Genomic DNA, 19,362 nt, shown 5'->3' with positions numbered 1-19,362 from the left:
AGCAGCTGTTTTTTATGTGCATTAAAGTTATATAAACATTAACAGTGCAAATGCAAATTCCTCACTGACAGTTTAATCAAAAGGCATTTCCAGTGGAAACTGCCCGACATATCCTCAGCATGACCATGTATAATATCCACAAAACTTAAAAAGAGGTTATACACACACAATACGGTAATATTATGTTGAAGCACAGCACATATCACTCCGCGAGGCTCCTGACTACGGTAGCCGTAATGCTCCCACAATCCATCAAGCAGTGCGGGTCCGTAGCTTAGCAAAGTCGTACTTAAACATTTGACAGATTTTCGAGCGCCGTGTAGCACATAAAATTGTTTCGAGGTCAGTAAACACAACCAGAATTCATACATAAGCAGTGTTGGGACTAACGCGTTATTAAGTATCGCGTTACAGTAACTACGTTATTATTGTGGTAACGAGCACGGTAACTAGTTATTATGCCAAAATCAGGAACGCGTTAATCGTTACTGGGATTTAGATAGGGTCGTTATTCGTTACTTTGTGTGGTTGCTCTCGCGGAGCTTCCAAGGTTTCAATAACATTAGCAAGTGGTGGAGGCCAGCAGGTGGATGAAGGAAACCGGAGGCAGGAGCAGAGACCCTAGGCGGCCGCTGGTCCGAGTGTCAGGTAGTGATGCGCGAATCATGAACGAATCGTTCAATACTCGAGAATCACTTTAGTGACTCATGAATCATGATTCACAAGCCCAACTGACTCATCCCTGTTGCTGTTAGCAGCAATATATCTAGCTTATAATTAAAATTGTGGAGAAAAACACAACATCCAGTATCTTAACAAAAACATTTCTGCTCTGAACTGGAAGAAAAAACCCTGATTAGAAAGCTCACATGAAGACAATAGCTCCTGGGTTCACAGTAGCATCGCTCTGCTAACATGCTAACAGCACATTTCAGTTACTCACCCCCTCCCTTCCTGTGCTGAATCGTAGCGTAAGGCGAATCACTCACTCACTCACCCCCTCCCCCCCCCTCCTCCTCCTCCTCCTCCTCCTCCTCATGAAAAGAGAAAAGAAATTAAGTTTGAGTGAAAATGTACATTTTTTGCACTCTCTGGTCAGCTGACTCAGTGAATCAAATGACTCAAAAAACCCAATTCACTTTGGTGAGTGACTCATTAAAACTCGATTCAGTAAAAATAATCAAATTTACCATCACTAGTGTGTCAGGTGAACTGAGCTTCAGGTAAGAAGTTATGACCTGCAGTCTATCTGGGTCAGATATAAACCAAGTTTAGGTGGAGTTTATTTTCGTTATGCTGACTTTTTCGTACTGGGTGCTAGCTAGCATGACGGAGTTTCTATACAGCTGGGTGGTGCTATGTTACTGATGTTGAACTTTATTTTGTTCATAAGGTTAATTATTAGAGTTGCCAACCGTCCCCTAAAAGACGGAATCGTCCCTCATTCAGAGAAAATATGACACGTTTCGTACTGAGGGGAAAAGGAATGCAGTTTGTCCCGGACTTCAGCTAGAATGAAAAAGACACAAAGCTGGATTTATTCTGTGTCTTTGCTGCACAGCTGCCTCTTCTTCTCTCATTCTCTCCCCCTCCCTCTCCTGTTTCTACTTCAATCATGAAACTGATCAATGATCAGCTGATCGGCTTTTCTGTCGCAAGTCCCGTCTATCTTGTTTGTTTGTCGCCCACTTTGTGCCAGAAAGAGGAAACCAGCAGATGTCGCGCTAAACAACAGCAGCACGTTTAAGCTTGATCAGCTGTTGTTAGAATGTATTTAATATTAATTTCTAGTATCAGCTGATGTTTGCTGGAGCCACAGCTGTAAAGCTGCTGGTCATGATGTCGGTTTGGATATGTGGTGAGAGGGAAACATGAAGATGAAACCAGGAGATGTCCTTACTGAATCATCAGAGCTGAACAGGTGATGGAGAAACAGGTTTACCTTTTAGGTGACATGAATGAGTTGAAGTTATGAGCTGTTTCTGAGAGACAAATAACACCAGGATCCTTTTCTAAGTAGCTGACAGCTGGTAACTGTGCAGGGGCGGGTCTAGCAAAGTTTTGCCAGGGGGGCAGGTAGGGCATTAACAGGGAAAGGGAGGCACAAAGAAATACTTTTCTTTCTTATTCTCATTTAAAATGTCTAGCTTTTAAAAATATAATTATCTGAATCTTACAACAAAAAGCGCACATGACGTAGGCTAGAATCATGGCGGCGAACAACGACGGTCCAGGCGTGGGATTTCTCTCGTGGAAATATGCAGATTATTTTTTCCTTTCTATTGGTAGGTGGCACAGTGCACTTGTGGCAAGTAAGCAAGCTAGAAGACTGGCAATCTTGCTGGGTATCCAGTTACGGAAGCAACACATTAACAAGAGAATTCTGAGTAAAACCAAAGTTACTTTCCCTAGTAACTAGTTACTCTGAAAGTAACGAGTAACTTGAAGTAACTGAGTTACTTTTGATAGAAGTAACTAGTAATGTAACTAAGTTACTAATTTAAAGTAACTTACCCAACACTGTACATAAGGCACACGGGATTATAAAGGCCACTGTCGATTTTCAGAAAAATCAAATGATTGATTTTAAGTGTGCCGTATTTTCCAAAAAACACGGTAATAACGACGGCCCGCTAGCATGCTCTACCAAAAATAGTGCTTTGTTGTGTATCTGACGGACGAAAGCTAAACCAGTTCCACACCACTGAAGTTGCAGCATTTTCACAAAACCAGTTCTGGTTCATCTGTTTCATTCAACGATCCGCTTTTGCCCTTCTCATTCTCCGTCGCCGCCATGCTTTTTCTGCCATGTGCGTATGAAAACAAAGGCACTGCGCATGCGCGTTTTACCCATATTCTATCGCCATATTTCATTTTCTTATCGTTGCCCAACATTATACCGGTATTACTGTGAACGGTATGATATGACCCAGCCCTACTTGTAGTACCATATCACCCTATTAGAGCACTTCGCTCTCACACTGCAGGCTTACTTGTTGTTCCTAGAGTATTTAAAAGTAGAATGGGAGGCAGAGCCTTCAGTTTTCAGGCCCCTCTTCTGTGGAACCAGCTTCCAGTTTGGATTCAGGAGACAGACACTATCTCTACTTTTAAGATCAGGCTTCAAACTTTCCTTTTTGCTAAAGCATATAGTTAGGGCTGGACCAGGTGACCCTGAATCCTCCCTTAGTTATGCTGCAATAGGTGTAGGCTGCCGGGGATTCCCATGATGCACTGAGTTTCAATTTCAATTCAATTCAAATCAATTTTATTTATATAGCGCCAAATCACAACAAAAGTCGCCTCAAGGCGCTTTATATTGTACAGTAGATAGCACAATATTAAATACAGAGAAAAACCCAACAATCATATCATATGACCCCCTATGAGCAAGCACTTTGGCGACAGTGGGAAGGAAAAACTCCCTTTTAACAGGAAGAAACCTCCGGCAGAACCGGCAGTTTTTCCTTTCCAGTCACCTTTCTCACTCACTATGTGTTAATAGACCTCTCTGCATTGAATCATACCTGTTATTAATCTCTGTCTCTCTTCCACAGCATGTCTTTATCCTGTCTTCCTTCTCTCACCCCAACGGGTTGCAGCAGATGGCCCCGCCCCTCCCTGAGCCTGGTTCTGTCGGAGGTTTCTTCCTGTTAAAAGGGAGTTTTTCCTTCCCACTGTCGCCAAAGTGCTTGCTCATAGGGGGTCAAATGATTGTTGGGTTTTTCTGTATGTATTATTGTAGGGTCTACCTTACAATAAAAAACCCCATTGAGGCGACTGTTGGTGTGATTTGGCGCTGTATAAAGAAAATTGAATTGAATTAATGCAGTTATGGCGTTAGCGTCATTTTAACGAGATTAACGCTGACAGCACTACTATTAACACATAGTGAGTGAAGAAGAAACACCCAGAACCCCCCAGCAGCCAGCACCTATTGCAGCATAACTAAGGAAGGATTCAGGAACTTTGACAATAGTGAGTAAGATTTGCTGTTGGTCAGCTTGTGAGACCCCCTCCAAACAGCCCATGCCTTGGGTCAGCCTGTGTGTGTCTCTTTTCAGCATTATTCTAAACTTGATGCTGTGTAACAATTAGTCAGACCGAACTAGGTGTCCGTGCTGCAGAGTTCAGCAAACGTCACTCCAAGGCACTTTTTTTTCACTAGAATGCTTTCTAGAAGGAGTCAGTGCAGAATATTCGATTGCAGATGATGACATAAATCCATCTTTTATCGTCCTTCACTCGTTTTGCTCGTTCTTATACTTTCTGGACGCTGTTGTTTCTTTCAGGAATCCGTATGGGCAGCATGGGCCTGTTCCTGCAGTGTGCTACCTCAACCTTTTTCTCTCTGGTTATGAGTCGTTTGGTTCGGCATTTGGGATCCCGGTGGGTTTACCTGAGCAGCATGGTGAGCTTCACAGTCTCCGCTTTGGTCATCTGCCTGTCCAAAAGCGTCGTCTTGGTCACTGTAATGGCAGCTCTCACTGGCTATGCATACGCAACGCTGCAGACCCTCCCTTACACACTCACCTGCCATTACCACAAGGAGATAGAGGTAAGTATAGAAGTAAGAACTGGATATTCAAAGACATGTTTTAGATGATTACAGTCAGTGATTCCTTTCTCATTTCAGGTCTACATGCCAAAAAGAATAACCAAAAGCAGACATAAAAACAGTGTAACAGCCATGCGGGACTCTGTGTCTTTGACTCCTGTGGAAGAGGAGGGTGGACTGAACCATCAAACAGGGCCTCCTTACAGGCACGCCTTCTTCAGCCAGGACAGTTACGAGTACTACCCCGGCCCGCAAAGCCAAAACGGTTCGTCTCACAGCTCCAACGTCCCCGAGCAGGACGAAGCCGAGTCGGGCTTTGAGAAACGCGGTGTGGGCTTGGACTTTGCCATCTTAGACAGCACCTTTCTCCTCTCTCAGGTTTTCCCCACCCTCTTCATGGGCATGATTGTTCAGTTTGCTCAGTCCGTCACTGCCTATATCGCTTGCTCTGCCATCTTTGGAGCCGTTGCCATCTACCTGGCCAGTCAGATTGTCTTTGACCAAAAGGACCTCAGAAACTGAGTGATGGGATCGCCAATAATCAACCCTTCAGGTTCCACGAGTGGTACTCGGTGCACTACTGTTCCCAGAAAGCCTTTTGCTAGTAACATTGTTTTGCTTTCACCGACACTCTGCATTAAGGTATATCTGTTAGCGTGTGGCGTGTGAAACTGGCTTACCGAAGATAAAGTCAGGAGCCGTTTGCCGTGTTATAGCAGGAATTATCTGCTACCAGAAGAGTCACCACCTGCTCAGGTCTGATGAGGTACAATGTGTACTGAAACCTATTGAATTCAACAGACGTGTCTCTTTAAAACTGTCACGGCATAATTTCTGTCCACCTTTTTCCTCAGGTACCTTCTAACAGATTTACTGTACAACCCGTCAACCTCGAATACACCAACTAACTTTTCTGATTTGTATTTTTTAATTATCTTAAGCTACAGTTTTACACAGTGCAGTCTGTTTTTGTCTTTGCTCACTCGTCTTCACTGTCACTAAGGCATTTTCCATAATGGTCATCTTACTTAATGACATTTAAAATTAAATTAGGTGAGTGTGGGGAGTCGTCAATCATTTTAATGCAAGATGGCAGAACAGATAAATTGGTTTCCTCAGAAATATGCTACTTTATTCATTAATTTGAGACCCTCCAGAGATGGTCTTGCCAACTCTGTATGATCTCTTATTAGACCGTCCTTTCCTGCTAAATGTCATCATCTTTCTACTTTATAATCGACCTTTTTTCTGTCAAATGTGCTATCGTCATTACACTTGACTAGTCTCCACCATAAGTAAACTAACTCCATATGTAGGTGGGGTACATATGGGGATGTGGTAGTTCTGTTGGGCCATCAGTATCATTTTCATCCTTTGATGAAACGAATTTCTCCTCCTGGGATTGGTCATGTCCAGGACGATGGCAAGTGGGAGTCACCGAAAGGTGAAAATGTGACTCATTTTCTTCAGTCACAGCATCTCATCCTTATTTAACACCTATGGGAAATTTTGTACCAGTGGTAGACGGCAATCGCGTGCACCGTCAGGGTGTTTCATTCCTCCTGTATATTTCCAAAGATTTGGAGCGGCAATGCCAAGGCCTGTTCTGGCCCAAAGCCTTATTAGGAGACCTTTTTTTCTGTCACCAGTCAGTGAGCCATACTCTGAGTCTCCTCTTATCCCTCCCTTCCATGTCTAGTGCCATCTTTTAGTGCTGTTTACTGCGAATATTTGCATACATTTTTACTGTATAATCCCTATGGGAATTTGTTATGCAACGTGCTGAAGTGAAGTTTCTGACTGTGATGATTTAGCAATTAGGCTGTTCAGCTGAATCGGAATATCGCATCAAATGTCCTTTGTGTAGATAATCAAGAGAAGTAATCTAGACTAGTGGACTGCTTATCCTGTCGAGTAATAATAACACACTTTCCCCGTTGCCTAAGCCCCGTTTAAGTTTGTTTTTTTTTTTTTAAATGACAATCTAGGACATCCAGATGGGCTTGTTATATAATCCCAGACGTGAACGGTAAACATGCAGAGTGATGTCTTATGGATGCCCACGTCATAGCAACCGTTCTGGAAAACATCTCCCAAAAAGTTATGCAGTGCATGTCAACATTTGGTTACTGAAAATCATGCAAGCAAGGGCAATGAAGGCCGTGCGTGTTTGTATGTATGCATAACATGGAGGACAGATTGCAAGAAGTCATGAGTAAGTGTGAGAGTAATAGTTGGTATGACTCAAATGCATTTTTTTTCTTCTCTTGCTGCACTGACAGCAAGAGGAAAGAGTAGCCTGAATAATGCTTTACATCACAAAGCATCATCTTGGCCAAAATGATGAAGAATCCATGTTTGTGTCAGTTACTGAGTTCTTGCTGAGAATTTGTGTTGAGTCCTTCTTTTCTGATCCTACACAAACTGTTCAGTTGGTACAACAGAAGGATCCTATTTCCTGCATGGAAGACCAGAGAATTTGTCATGTTGACATTACTGCCAAGTAGAACGCTCAAGCAATCGACTTATCCTCCATGTCTAGCATTAACTGAAATGTCAAAAAAGGTTGTTTTACAAGTGCCTGTACATTTTCCAAACATGTTTTGTACATATGTATTTATTTATTATGCTTTTATTACAATATAGCATGTATTAAAACTATTGGACTTTTTTTTTGGCATCTGTCACAGGTGCAGGGGTGAAGGCTCTTTCTGTGAAAATAAATTATTTGTATTGATGTGTTATAGAAGCATTCGTAAAGCTGTAATTTATTTTAATATTACCCATTTCACCCCCTCTGTTGGCTTTGGGGACACTGCAGATCTCGTTGCTGATGTCTGTTATGCCCTTTACACAAGCGACATGGTTTGAGTTTCCTTTTCTGTTTTCATGGTTCATTTAAGAAATCGTGTCCTTTGTCAGCAGTGATTCGTCGGGGTCATACGTCTCATCAGTGGTCAATAAACAGTTTCTGTTAACTGCAGTTGTCTGTAACTGGATGAGTGGAGGTGTTCTCACACCAAATGGCCTGTATTATTAAAACAAAGTGACTTAGTGATTTAAGGCCAGAAGTTGTTTTTGATTTTCTGTTTTATCACATGACTTCAGTTACTTATTTCAGAGTTTATATCATTTTCATTGTACACCTGTCAGGCTGTGTATAAATGTGCAGTTACCAAATAGATTTTATACAAAATAAAAGAACTGCATTTTCAATGAGGTGTTGTCTTTGGATGCTTTTTAATGAAGCCTTTGGTCCTTAATGAGACAGTATTTAAAAATCAAACATTACATGACAGAGGTCAGAAGCGTTTCTTTAATTAAATCTGAAACAAATTCTGGATAATTTATTTAAATGAGCCGTTTACAGCGTCCACAATTCTGCCAAAGCCAAAGTGTTAAAGACTCTACATGAGCGCTTCAAATGAACTTGGAAATGGTGCCATCCTTTGGAAATCTTGGGGAACTGATGTGTGTGAGAGAGCTGTTGGTGCGCAGCTGCGTTGGGCTCACTGACGCATGGACATACTGTTGGTGGCATTATCCATTACATGGAAAAGACGATAGGCTTTCATGTTACACGGAATGGCACGCCGACAATGTGCGCCGTTTCGTGACGGGCCTCTCCAGTGCTCCTCGTAGTTCTCACGAATGCGCCGTGAGAAATGCACGGCTTAGGGTATACGTGGAAAAACCTGACATGATTAAAATGACACGTTGGACCTCCGTTACCCGGTCGTGCTGTTGAGTTCAGAGGCGCTCAGTGTCTTGTTCAAGGTCAGGGGGGCGGATGCTAGCCTGCACTGAAGGCTTGAACCTTGATCTTTGCCGTTGATTGGTGGCGAGCTCCCCGCTGGCTCTCTGGCCCAGCTGACATTTCAGTTTAGGCTTTAAAAAGCCTAGATTTGCTGGGGAAAAGTCTTAAACGTGGCAGGAAAGGAAGAGAGACCAGCACAAGAGCCCTGTCATTGCTCTCCGGTGACAAGTGGGCCTGTTTTTACACCTTCCTTCTAAATAAGGAAGCGATCGGGTAGACATATGACCACCGACCCAATTTGGGAGCAGCCCGAGTGCCCCGTCGCGTCCCATACCGCGGAACGCCAATAAGCTTTCTTCTCTTCCAGTTAGGCAGAAACAGCAGCTATCCCCCTCACATCTCCACAGACCTGCTGTTTTTTCTGCCTTTGCAATAACCCTGCGGGTGAAGTCAGCATGATGTCATCTAGGGATGCGATAGTCTTGGCGAGGTTGAAGTGTTTTTGGTGAGCGCAATATTCTGAACTCTTACCGAGAGAGAGAGGCTGTCAGAAAAGGGAGAGAGAGAGTGAGTGTGTGAGAGAGAGGGGCGCGGGGGAGCTGCAAAACATGGTAATCACCACCACCACCACCACCACCAACATCACCATCACCATCACCTCCAGCTCTGCCGCGCACTCTCCCGTCTCCTCTCCTCCTCTGCACCGGGGCTTGCGTTTCATGCCCAAAGCACTGATCTGTGCTCCAAAAATAACCCTCAGTCAGCATGCCGAAGGAAGCAAAACAAGAAGAGCGGTATTTTTAGGGTCATTAATTTTGACCACGTGGCCCGAAGGTAAACCGGATGGCCGTTGCGCAAAGGCTCCTCGTCAGTATGTCCTGCGAGGCCGGCACGCCGCACTGGACGCTGACCGCAGTGGTTCTCCTGGGCTTTCTGCTGGGGATCGTGTCAGCGTACCCTTTACCGAGCAGCAGGACAAATGCAACTTTACTGGAGAAACGATGGGAGACCCTCTTCTCGCGCTCTGTGCTCGGGATCTCCGGAGAGAAACCGGAGCTGAATTGGGAGAGTGACTATCTGCTGGGCATCAAAAGAGTGCGGAGGCTCTACTGCAACGTGGGCATCGGGTTTCACCTTCAGATCCTCCCCGACGGCAGGATAAACGGTGTACATAATGAAAACCAGTACAGTGAGTTATATCTCCACCAATGTAATGCAATAGACATAAAAGAGAGACGGTCAATAAGCATGGATCTGCGATGAGCAGGCTAGTCTATCCCCTCTATTCATTTGCATGATCGCGTCTCATCCGAGTCGGGGAGAGAACTGAATTTCTTCCACGGCAAAGACAAATCTGTTAAAGCACGTATCCATCAGTACTGAAAACCCCTCTTCCTCCCCCCTCCTCCTCGAGCTCAACCATGTCACGAATGTATGGACGCTTTTAGACACAACTTATTTTTACGCAGCCCTCTGAGGGCGGTCCGGGAGACCAATAGCCGTGCACGCCGTGCAATTAGGACAGCTATTATTACGATAACCACAATGCGCTTAATTAATGCGCCTGGATGCAAATGGAAGATGGGGTGAAAGATGCAGAACAAAGGCTCGGCATGCTGCGCAGCAACCTGCAAGGTTACACCCATAGACGTAGAGAAAGCACAATGCTACAGTGGCAAAACGCACGCACTTAGCCAGGATGCTCCTTTGGTATGTCACTCACTGCTCACTCTAACGTAACGCATCTTTGTCATGTATCAGGTCTAATAGAGATCTCGACGGTGGAGAGAGGAGTGGTGAGCCTATATGGGGTGAAGAGTGAGCTGTTTGTCGCAATGAACAGCCGTGGGAGGTTATACGGAACGGTAGGTATGCACAGTATTTCATTTATTGTTCAGCACTGTTGGTTAATTGGATCCTGAAATCAGGACGCACTTGGAGCTCGATCCGCCTTTTTTCTGTTTGCCTGTCGTAAATTGGAAAGAGACTCTTGCCTTATGTGGCTGCAGGGGAGCTGCACGCTATGGCTTGCGAAACCTACCTATATTTCAGTTTCATCAGGAATTTCTAAAGCTATATTTAAAGCAAGTGTGCGAGGCCTGTTGGCTGATGGGTAAATAATGATGAGGTTAACAGATGAGGGATTTAGATCACAGGGCTGTACCGTGTGTGTGTGTGTGTGTGTGTGTGTGTGTGTGTGTGTGTGTGTGTGTGTGTGTGTGTGTGTGTGTGTGTGTCAGAGAGAAAGAGAGCAAGAGGAGGAGGGAAGCCCCCCTGGTCCCAAGAAACCTGTCAGCACAGTTGAAAATCGATTTTAATGGCAAATGGCGCAGCACACACCACACACATGTTGAGAGGCACATGGGCAGCACCTTCCACAGGCCTCCATAATCCTGCCCTTCAAACATTTTCACTTTATTTTTCTTGTTAAATATTTAATTCCAAAAAAATACAATCTGTTCTTAAGAGTTTCCTGGCAGTTATTACTCATGACTTTGTTTGCTTGTTCTCCTCAACAGCCTTTGTGGTCTTTTGAAAATATGGATTCAGGATCCAATAAAACAAAATGACTCAGTGTTTTAAAGGCGCTGAAGATGCCTTGAGGTAGAGTAGGTTTTCTTTCAACATGGCAAGCAAGGCGACACGTGGAAACCTCTGAGTTTCATCAGGGTTTTTTATTGATAGCTGTCAGCTCAAGTGTTGTATTTGATATATTTTATATCCTCTGATTCTCTGAGGTTGAGCATTTTATTGCCTGAGGACCTCATCAGATGCTTTATATTTCTTCCTTTTAGTGTTTTACAACTCCATCATCTCCTCCATTGCTTGACTTGGATAACTGGAGTATTCTGGGTCTTAATCAGAGTTTCAAGCTTGTGCATCTTATTATTGCCCAATGACCTCACATTCCCAATGTGATGGTAGCTAGAGCACACAGTTTACATTCCTTTTATTTAGTTCGTCACTGAACTCCTCATCTCCTCTGTCTTTATTGTTTTGGCTTGTAAAAGGTTCTTGCTTAAAATATATCCTCGTCGCAAAACAAAAGTGGGGCATAGAAACGACTCTTGGTCGATGCTGTTATCAGATTCTCCCACATACCATCCTTTTAATGACTTTATCAGACAGGAAACACGTGCTTGTTTGAGCTGACGTGATCGGTTTGCTTTTAAGCACATTGATGACAGTTATTAGCTCCGAGTGGTGCGGGAAGGAACATTATGTTTAGCAGAGCCCTGCTGACACATGAATGTGATTGTGGAAAACATATTTGACAGACAGAATGTGAATCACTTATCTGGTCATGAGTGATGAAGCGTTAGCTTGAGAGCATGGTGATGATCTGATAAGAGACTGAATTAGGCCACATGGTCTCTGATGGCGAGTGTGACTGTTGTACACTGTGCAAGTCATGCATAGCCAGCTCAGCACAGCAGAGAAGGGTTTTCACAGTGCCAGATATTCAAAGACGAGCAGTCCTATGTTTGTTTTGTCTCCAAAATTGTTCTTATTTTATTTATTTGAGAATATTTTCTGGAGGTTTTAGGTCTGAAATATTGCATCTCAGAAAGCAATACTTGCAAGATTTGGAGTTAGATCAGATTGATAGCAGAAAGTAGGAGCAAGGCCTAGTATGGGTAATAACAAAAACCTGAAACCTTCAATGACTTATTGAGTTTTCAAGTTACCGGCTGACATAAAAAAAAAAAAAAAAACTCAGCTGCGTCAGTGGCTTTTCATTTAGTCAGGACAGCATTTTGGAGTAAAACACGTTTAATTCCTTATAGTTACTAAACACGGCCAGGTGGAAGCATTCCTTCTCTCTCCCATCGCAGCAGATGGCCCCGCCCCTCCCTGAGCCTGGTTCTGCCGGAGGTTTCTTCCTGTTAAAAGGGAGTTTTTCCTTCCCACTGTCGCCAAAGTGCTTGCTCATAGGTCATTGTTCATTATTGTAGGGCCTACCTTACAATATAAAGCGCCTTGAGGCGACTGTTGTTGTGATTTGGAGCTGTATAAATAAAATTGAATTGGATTTGGCATAACTCTTTAAAGTAAATCCAAAAAATCATTTTTTGAGTGAAGTAACACAAACAACTGAAAAAAAGACTCTTTAAAACCCACAACAGTGAGATTTCACTGTTTTTATTACTGTTCATTGCTCGCAGTCTTATTTAAGGTTCTCATAGCTTCAAACTTGTGTCTCTGTTTGCATTTGTGTCGAGCAGCTCATTATAAGGCATGTCCTGTCTCTTTCTCGCCTCCAGACAGTCTTCCACGACGAATGCAAGTTCAAGGAGAGCTTGCTCGCGAACAATTACAACGCCTACGAGTCTCTGGTTTACAGAGGATCCTACATCGCACTCAGCAAGCATGGCCGCGTGAAGAGGGGCAACAAGGCCACAACTGCCATGACTGTAACGCACTTCCTACCCCGAATATGACGAGCAAAAACTGGCAATAACAAACGTATTTGCACATGTGGATTATCTCCCAGGTAACATAAATACCGTATACTACATACAAACACAAAAAAGACAAAAATGGACTATAAAATAAAGAAACACAGTTATATCTGATAGTATTTATTCAAACTTTATATGTATATTTGGGTAGTTTACTTTGTATTAGAAATGATCAAAAATGCCATTCTTTGCTGCTTTTGTGATTTTCATCCTTTTATGATATGAAGGGCACGGAGAGGCGTCGTTTGTCCCCTCTGGTTTTATGGGTGCTTGCTGGAATTGGTTGAGTTTTTGCCCTGTCGGTGAATGACAGCTCATCTTTTTCAAATGGATTTGTTATTACCTCAAAGCACCGTATCCCAAGGATGTAGAAAAATGTGTGCATGAAATTTTTACACAGAAGAATGCCTGTTTACTTCTAAGGTTTTTTTGTTTGTTTTTGTTGTTGTCGTCGTCGTCATCTATCAAGGACTTTAGACATTTCCCATCCGTTGCATTTGCCTGTCTCTGTCACGGTCAGGGCAACTAGAGCACTTGAAAAAATAGCGGTTGTTTTTTTTTCTTGCTTTGTCATGAGGTGGCGGTGCCTTGAATTCCTTCTTGCGGCCCCCCTTACCCTTGCATGCGAGAAATGTGGTGCTCAAGTCAGAAATAGGAATGATACGCAAGTCATCACTCCCTCAGACACCACTGGGGGGGCTCTAGCCCAATTCCTAGAGGGCCAGAAGTTTTTTCACTTTATTTTCTTTCCATAATTAGATCAATTTAGTAAGCGAGACTCTACGCTGCACAGGACCCAGTGGAGCCTCTTGTTAAAAAGGAAAGCTGGATTTGGAGTCGCCATCACGTCCAAGGGAGCTTTGACAATCCCGGGTTTCGTTTGAACAGTTTTTGTAGCCAGATCATCAGTCCAAACTGAAAATGTGAATGTTTATGCATTGGTTTTCATCATGTATGCGGATTTGCCTGTTTTCTTTCTTTACATGGTGGAGGGACAGAATATCACAGACCTAACACTATGACGCAAAATACCCTCCATCTCTGCCCACTGTACATTTCCCCCGGTTCAAGTCGATGCCGTCTGTTGCATCAGGTCTCTTACTTTACACTGCAAAGTTTATGTGACGATGAAGTTCACACTGGTTAAAGCAGCATGCTGAGTAAAATTACAGAGCACGGCACGGTCTGCTGCTTTAACTCAAAATAAATCGAGTGAAAAGCGACATTTACTCTCAGTTCAAGATCCTGGGATTTGCAAACAATACTTACGGTATCTCCGTTTTTGATATTTAGATAAAGTGGATCATTTATGACAGAGTTTTAACTATTTATGCATTCTTCAGATTGGTCACTGAGTCTCACAGGAGAGCGCCGAATATGAGCTGAACCAAAGGGTTACGTTAGTGATGTTCATTCAGGCTTTGCATATACAGCATATCATACTTGAATTTAACAACCTCTCATGCTCCTCTTTCTAATACTGTAATTTTCCATTGTAGAAACGAGAGGGCACAAGAAGCAAACAAAGCAAACGATAGCTAAGATGGACAGAGGAATCACTGAGTGTTTAAGTTGACGAACATGTGGATAATATCGGGTGAAATACCTGCGTGGCAGACTCGTGGGTCTCCTGTTAGTTAATCTTAGACTGGACGGTCATCGCAGGGACCTGAGAATCCTGTGCATCTGAGCCATTTTTGCGCAAAGGTCAGAGATGTGGGCGATTTGCCCTCTGTGTTATTCGTGTAGCTGTGTTTCAGCCACGTCATTTTTGCTTTCTAAAGTTTAAAACCCTGTTAGGCCATTTCCTGATGAAAACAAAGACAGTTGTCTTGTAATGTGCAATGAAAGTACTAATGATTTTCGCAACTTCTCAAGTATTTTAAATGCTGGAAGGAGGTGCTATCAAGCTGGATTTGACCTTTGTTATGCTACGAGTATAAGGCCAGCTCGGTGAAATATGATTAAAAGGAAGTAGCAAGGCACTTGTAGATATGTTATCATATTTTACCTCATGCCCTTTTAAACACTACTGTAACTCACTGACAGAATGTCTGTGAGCAATGGTTTATGCGCCCTTTAAGCTCCAGCTTCTGTCTAGTAGCAGAGACGAATGTGTGTGTGTGTAAGCACGTATGCATGTGTCCGACTGAGCACACTCCTGTCCTGTTCTGTTTCAGCCAGAACGACTGTAGCGATGGCATGAGATCAATTTACCTTAAGTCGGGAATAACGAGGCATTGTCCAGCCGTGCAAACTGACGCACGGTAGTAACGGAGAGGACAAAGATGAGAGCGACTGGAAGCAAAGCCAGTGAGTTGAGGGATGCGTGCAGCAGAAAAGCGCTGACTGTACAATAGTTATGTAGCAAAATGCCTCGTGAAAAAGAATCAAACGCTTCCAGGAGAGGGGATGCTTATACTGTGATCCAAGAGAGCAACTTGAAATGCCCAGGATGTCATGTGTGTATCTGAATATCAACACCACTGTGGGGGATTTTGCCTTGAGCATCTTATTTGTCATTATGAGCGATCAGCCATCGAAACAATGATCACATGTAGCTTTTTCTCTTGGCTGACCACATGAGGAAAAGGTCAGAGAGCTATTTTTGCTAATTTATCCAAAATATATAAAAGGTGCGTTTTTAATGGAGTGCAGAAGTAGTTAGCTGACACGAAAGAATAAAAGCACTTGGTTTTGATGACGAGTAGTTTCTGTATGGTCCTGAGAGACACTGTCAGCACAGCAGGAACAGGAACGTCACAGCAGTTCCTCCAACATGATACTTTCTGTTGTGGAAAGAAATCGATATTGTGCACACACCAACTAAGCTTGGTTTTTACTTTCTAAGACTAGGGAAACATTTACTGTCGCAATTGTACGACTTTTGCATGTTGCTGTTCAGAGGCATAAAAGGTTGTATGATACCGCAGTAACGGAGAAAAGGTACTTAACCTTTGCTTCCTCAAGTCCTCATTATGCATGTAGTGTTCTGAACGGACTAGGTTTGTCTTACCCCTTTGATTAAGGATCCGGATCCAGGTTTGGGTTTTGCCATTGCGCTCATTATATATCTGTTCAGCTGGTTTCAAAACGTGTCGGTTCGTAGGGAACCGAAGGCCTGCGGGCGGCTCTGGGATCAGACTCCCTGTGTGCCACCGGCAGCCTTTGTGTTTCCCTCTCACTTTTCTATTCCTGCACTGAAAGGAGAGTACTTCCTCCGAGTCCACCCCCACCCCCTCTTTTTTAACATATACCTCACCTTCTGCCTTAGTTCCGATTATTGAAATGATTGTAAATTAGTTTGAAACAACAGACTTCTCCAATCATTTGTTTCTGAAAAATATGATGATGAGTAAGTAAAATAATATATTGCAAATGGTTTTCCTTTTATTTTTGTACGTATGTGCTGTGCACAGCAGTCAACTGTATTCCTGAGACGATAATAAAATACGTTTTTGTAAAATCTGTTGCGAATCTTTTATTTTATTGTGTGTCTAAGTTACTTCACACGTGCATGCCCCGACTGACAGGAATGATGGCAAAGACCAGAGAAAATCCGAGTACCAGCGCAAATGTTGAACCTGCAGCCAAAGTCTTTTTCATGAGTCAGTATGTAGCGCCCTCTCCTGGTGAAGAGGTTGGAAGGCACACTATGCATGTTTTGGGGTTTTTTTCTTGCAGGTGTGGAAGCGTAGTTGCAAAGAAAATGGGTCAAGAATACAGCAGCCCTTTATGTTGATCTCATTTAAATTTTAATCTGAAAAAATATGATTTTGCTCCAATTACAATATAAGCAAAAACAAACACTAGCATCAGTTTGAATAGTTTCAGTGTGTGATTTCATTAAAGGCCATACAGTAACATGAATCTTTATTTTCCTCATGAATATGTGACATACTGCTAGTTTATATAGCTTCTGCTATAAATATATGCCATATAATCGCAGATCATCTGCACAATTTTCAATAAACATTACATTAGTATTCAAATTTAATCTTCCTTTGATGTTTGAGCTTGAAAGTTGTTGTTTTTTTCATTTTAAATATACATGAATATCTAAGAATGAGGCCAGGCTTTCCAGGAATAATTAAAGGGCGGGAACTCTTGTAAAAGATAACGAGAGCAGCGGAAGTGTGTACAGTTAAATAATAAGCACAGTATAACTCATTTAGCCTGAATGGCAGTCAGCCTACTGTGACGCAACAGAGGGTCAGTCATTAAGAAATGACCAATTTTTTGCCCGATCTTTAGATTTTAGACTAATCTAATTGATCTTTATATAATGCTTTCATAAATGTTAGATTTCTAACAACAAGTTAGGTCAAGTAACAAGAAATATGAGCAAAAATTGTGAAAACCCGTCATTAATGTCAAAGAATCACCAGCAGTCATTTCTTCTTCTGCATTTTCTTATTTCTAGACTTTAAGCTCTGTGCTAGATTTTGTTAGTTAAACTTGAACACATGAGAACTTTTACTTCCATGTAGGGGAGAAAACTGTTTTTTATGCATGTGTGATGCATTGTGTTTCCATACAACTTACTTAAATTGCATCTAGGCAACCCTTAACTGCTGCAAAGCAGCCAAGCTTGGAGTCATTTTGGTAAATGAGTTAGCCAGTTTATTGACCCTCTGTTTAAATAGACCCGTTGGACTTTCTCCTCCTCCAGTAGCGGACCACATACCATCCTGAACATTTGTGCTTTTAGAAGGCCTTTCATTGCCATCGATCATGCAACTGGCTTCCTTCTTAGTCATCCTGATTGCTGTACATGTGTCTGTACCAGTGGATTGCAGGCCAAGGCTCCAGGATTCAGAACATCTAGCTCAACATCAGCAGGGTCGATTGAACGCGGCAACAAATGCAGATACATCTGCCGGTATGGGACGCTTCTACTCTGTGCTGAATGGATCAATGAGACACAGCATTTACAGCGGCTTTCTGGGTAAGTCTGCGTATATGCACACAACTGGAACAGCTTAGACAGACAATGGCCTCTGTAATAATAAAGGAAAATGTAAAGTATGACCGACTTTGCTTATTTGATTTTGAAGAGGGTAAATATCACGCTTTGGATCTGAAAGGAAGTTCAGAAAAATTAGAGAAAAACTGAACCAAACAAAACCAAAAAGAAAAGTAACAGAAGTTTGAGATTAATTCTGTACATTTATAAACTTCAAAATATATTTTCAAATTTAAAAGCAGAATATTGTTAAGCAAATAATTTTTCTTGTTACATTTGTAATTGTTGATAGAAATTGTGCTTTTTTTCCAGTCACTTTGCCTGTGAGAACAGCTAGCAGCAACTTTGTGTCAATATTTGATTTGAGAAGAAAACATTTCATCTGTATGGACTTTAAGGGAAAGCTGTACATATCTGTGAGTATTTTTTAGATGTTCTTAGTTTGAATGAAGTCACAAAGTGCCAAAAACAGACCATAAACAGTTTCTTTCTACCAAACAGAGGCAAAGGGTCAGAGAAGACTGTCTCTTCCAGGACATTTGGTTAGATTTAGTAAGCCACCATCATGTGTTTTACTCTACAAGCGGGAGAAGGCTGCTCAGACTACAAGGAGGTCATCTGCGAGTAGCACATGGCAAGCCGCCTGAACACTACTTAGCCCTGCTGAAGAGGCTGTTGAATCCCTCGGTTAAAAGACAGAGAAGGAGCGAAGAGGTGAACCCCTCTGATCCTTTACGAACAGAAGCAAATCCCTCACGTTCTGGAAAAGATCTCAGAGATGCAGATCACGTTCGGCCTGAACAGGATCAGACGGGTGCTGTGTCTAAAGAGACCATCACCTCCTGCGACGACCCCCTGTCCGTCTTACAGCCCAACGCGCCTGGAAGCCCTGTGAAGACTAACATTGCAGACCGGGCAGACCAAGCCTAAGTCGCCCAGCATCACTCATCCATAGAAGCTATTTTCCGGGGTAAATCTGGCTGACCATTAAGAGCCATCGAAACCGTAGTCCCTTATTTCTAGACCTGGTTGAAAAGTTCTTTTCAGGCTATTACAAATACTTAGCCTGAAAAGACCTGTTGATTAGAGGCCGAACTGACACCTAAACACTGCACAGTCATCGAGGCTGAAGTCGGTTCAAAAGCAAAAGTTTATTGGACACAGATAACAGCCGTTTGCTTCAGTAATGCACATGCAGGTGTCTGTTTTTGTTTATTGGGATGTGAAATGGTTGGACAGTAAAACAGTGTCTGCTTCAGGTCCACAACTAGAATTAGTGGATGGTCATTTTTCAAAATATTAAAACATCTATGCTATTTATATATGCATATATCTACACGTAAGCAGGTTATGTCTCAGTGTCTGATGCATGGTGTGTGAGCTTCTCACAGGGTGGGGCAGCATGTCAGTGCTGCCTGACAGTAACAGTGTGTGGGTTAGAATCTGCTGGTCGTCTGAGGAGTTTGCACTGTCCCAAAAAAGGAAGATCATGTTTCTAATGAACTCAAACGATGCCTTTGCACTTGTAAAGTCATGCTTTGCTGGGTGGGGAGATACTGACCTTCTTCTGGAGTTTTTATGGAGCTAACCCTTTTGTATGTACTCATAAACCAAGTAA

The 19,362-nt window shown here is 42.7% G+C and overlaps 2 protein-coding genes across 6 annotated transcripts in view; both read left to right on the top strand.

The window, feature by feature from the left end:
* Nucleotides 1-7,730, top strand: part of zgc:77158 (solute carrier family 45 member 3) — a 44,167-nt gene extending 36,437 nt beyond the window's left edge. For all 4 annotated transcript variants that reach the window (XM_063480171.1, XM_063480172.1, XM_063480173.1 and 1 more), the window contains 2 exons: nucleotides 4,293-4,558; nucleotides 4,637-7,730. In XM_063480171.1, coding sequence (XP_063336241.1) covers nucleotides 4,293-4,558; nucleotides 4,637-5,080 — 710 coding nt within the window. In that variant the 3' untranslated portion in view covers nucleotides 5,081-7,730. The remainder of the gene's footprint in view (nucleotides 1-4,292; nucleotides 4,559-4,636) is intronic.
* A 1,209-nt stretch (nucleotides 7,731-8,939) lies between these two features.
* Nucleotides 8,940-16,209, top strand: LOC134632510 (fibroblast growth factor 6-like). 2 transcript variants are annotated; one of them, XM_063481244.1, is made up of 3 exons: nucleotides 8,940-9,504; nucleotides 10,077-10,180; nucleotides 12,581-16,209. In XM_063481244.1, exons 1-3 carry the CDS (start codon nucleotides 9,159-9,161, stop codon nucleotides 12,755-12,757), a joined length of 627 nt encoding a protein of 208 aa, XP_063337314.1. In that variant the 5' UTR covers nucleotides 8,940-9,158; the 3' UTR covers nucleotides 12,758-16,209. The 2 variants fall into 2 exon arrangements, with proteins under 2 accessions (XP_063337314.1, XP_063337313.1); XM_063481243.1 differs by having other exon boundaries at nucleotides 10,077-10,184.
* The last annotated feature ends 3,153 nt before the right edge of the window (nucleotides 16,210-19,362 follow it).

This window comes from Pelmatolapia mariae, linkage group LG7 (assembly GCF_036321145.2).
Source record: "Pelmatolapia mariae isolate MD_Pm_ZW linkage group LG7, Pm_UMD_F_2, whole genome shotgun sequence".
NCBI classification, from domain to species: Eukaryota; Metazoa; Chordata; class Actinopteri; order Cichliformes; family Cichlidae; genus Pelmatolapia; species Pelmatolapia mariae.
The sequence above is the reverse complement of the archived record's forward strand: the minus strand, read 5'-3'. Positions and strand labels throughout refer to the sequence as shown.

What these genes read in the sequence shown, in the direction of transcription:
- LOC134632510 (XM_063481243.1), top strand. Translation starts at nt 9,159, where the DNA reads ATGGCCGTTGCGCAAAGGCTCCTCGTCAGTATGTCCTGCGAGGCCGGC. An exon ending in ACATAATGAAAACCAGTACA is followed by an intron (nt 9,505 to 10,076) that starts GTGAGTTATATC and finishes GTCATGTATCAG; the next exon opens with GTCTAATAGAGATCTCGACG. An exon ending in GAGGTTATACGGAACGGTAG is followed by an intron (nt 10,185 to 12,580) that starts GTATGCACAGTA and finishes TCTCGCCTCCAG; the next exon opens with ACAGTCTTCCACGACGAATG.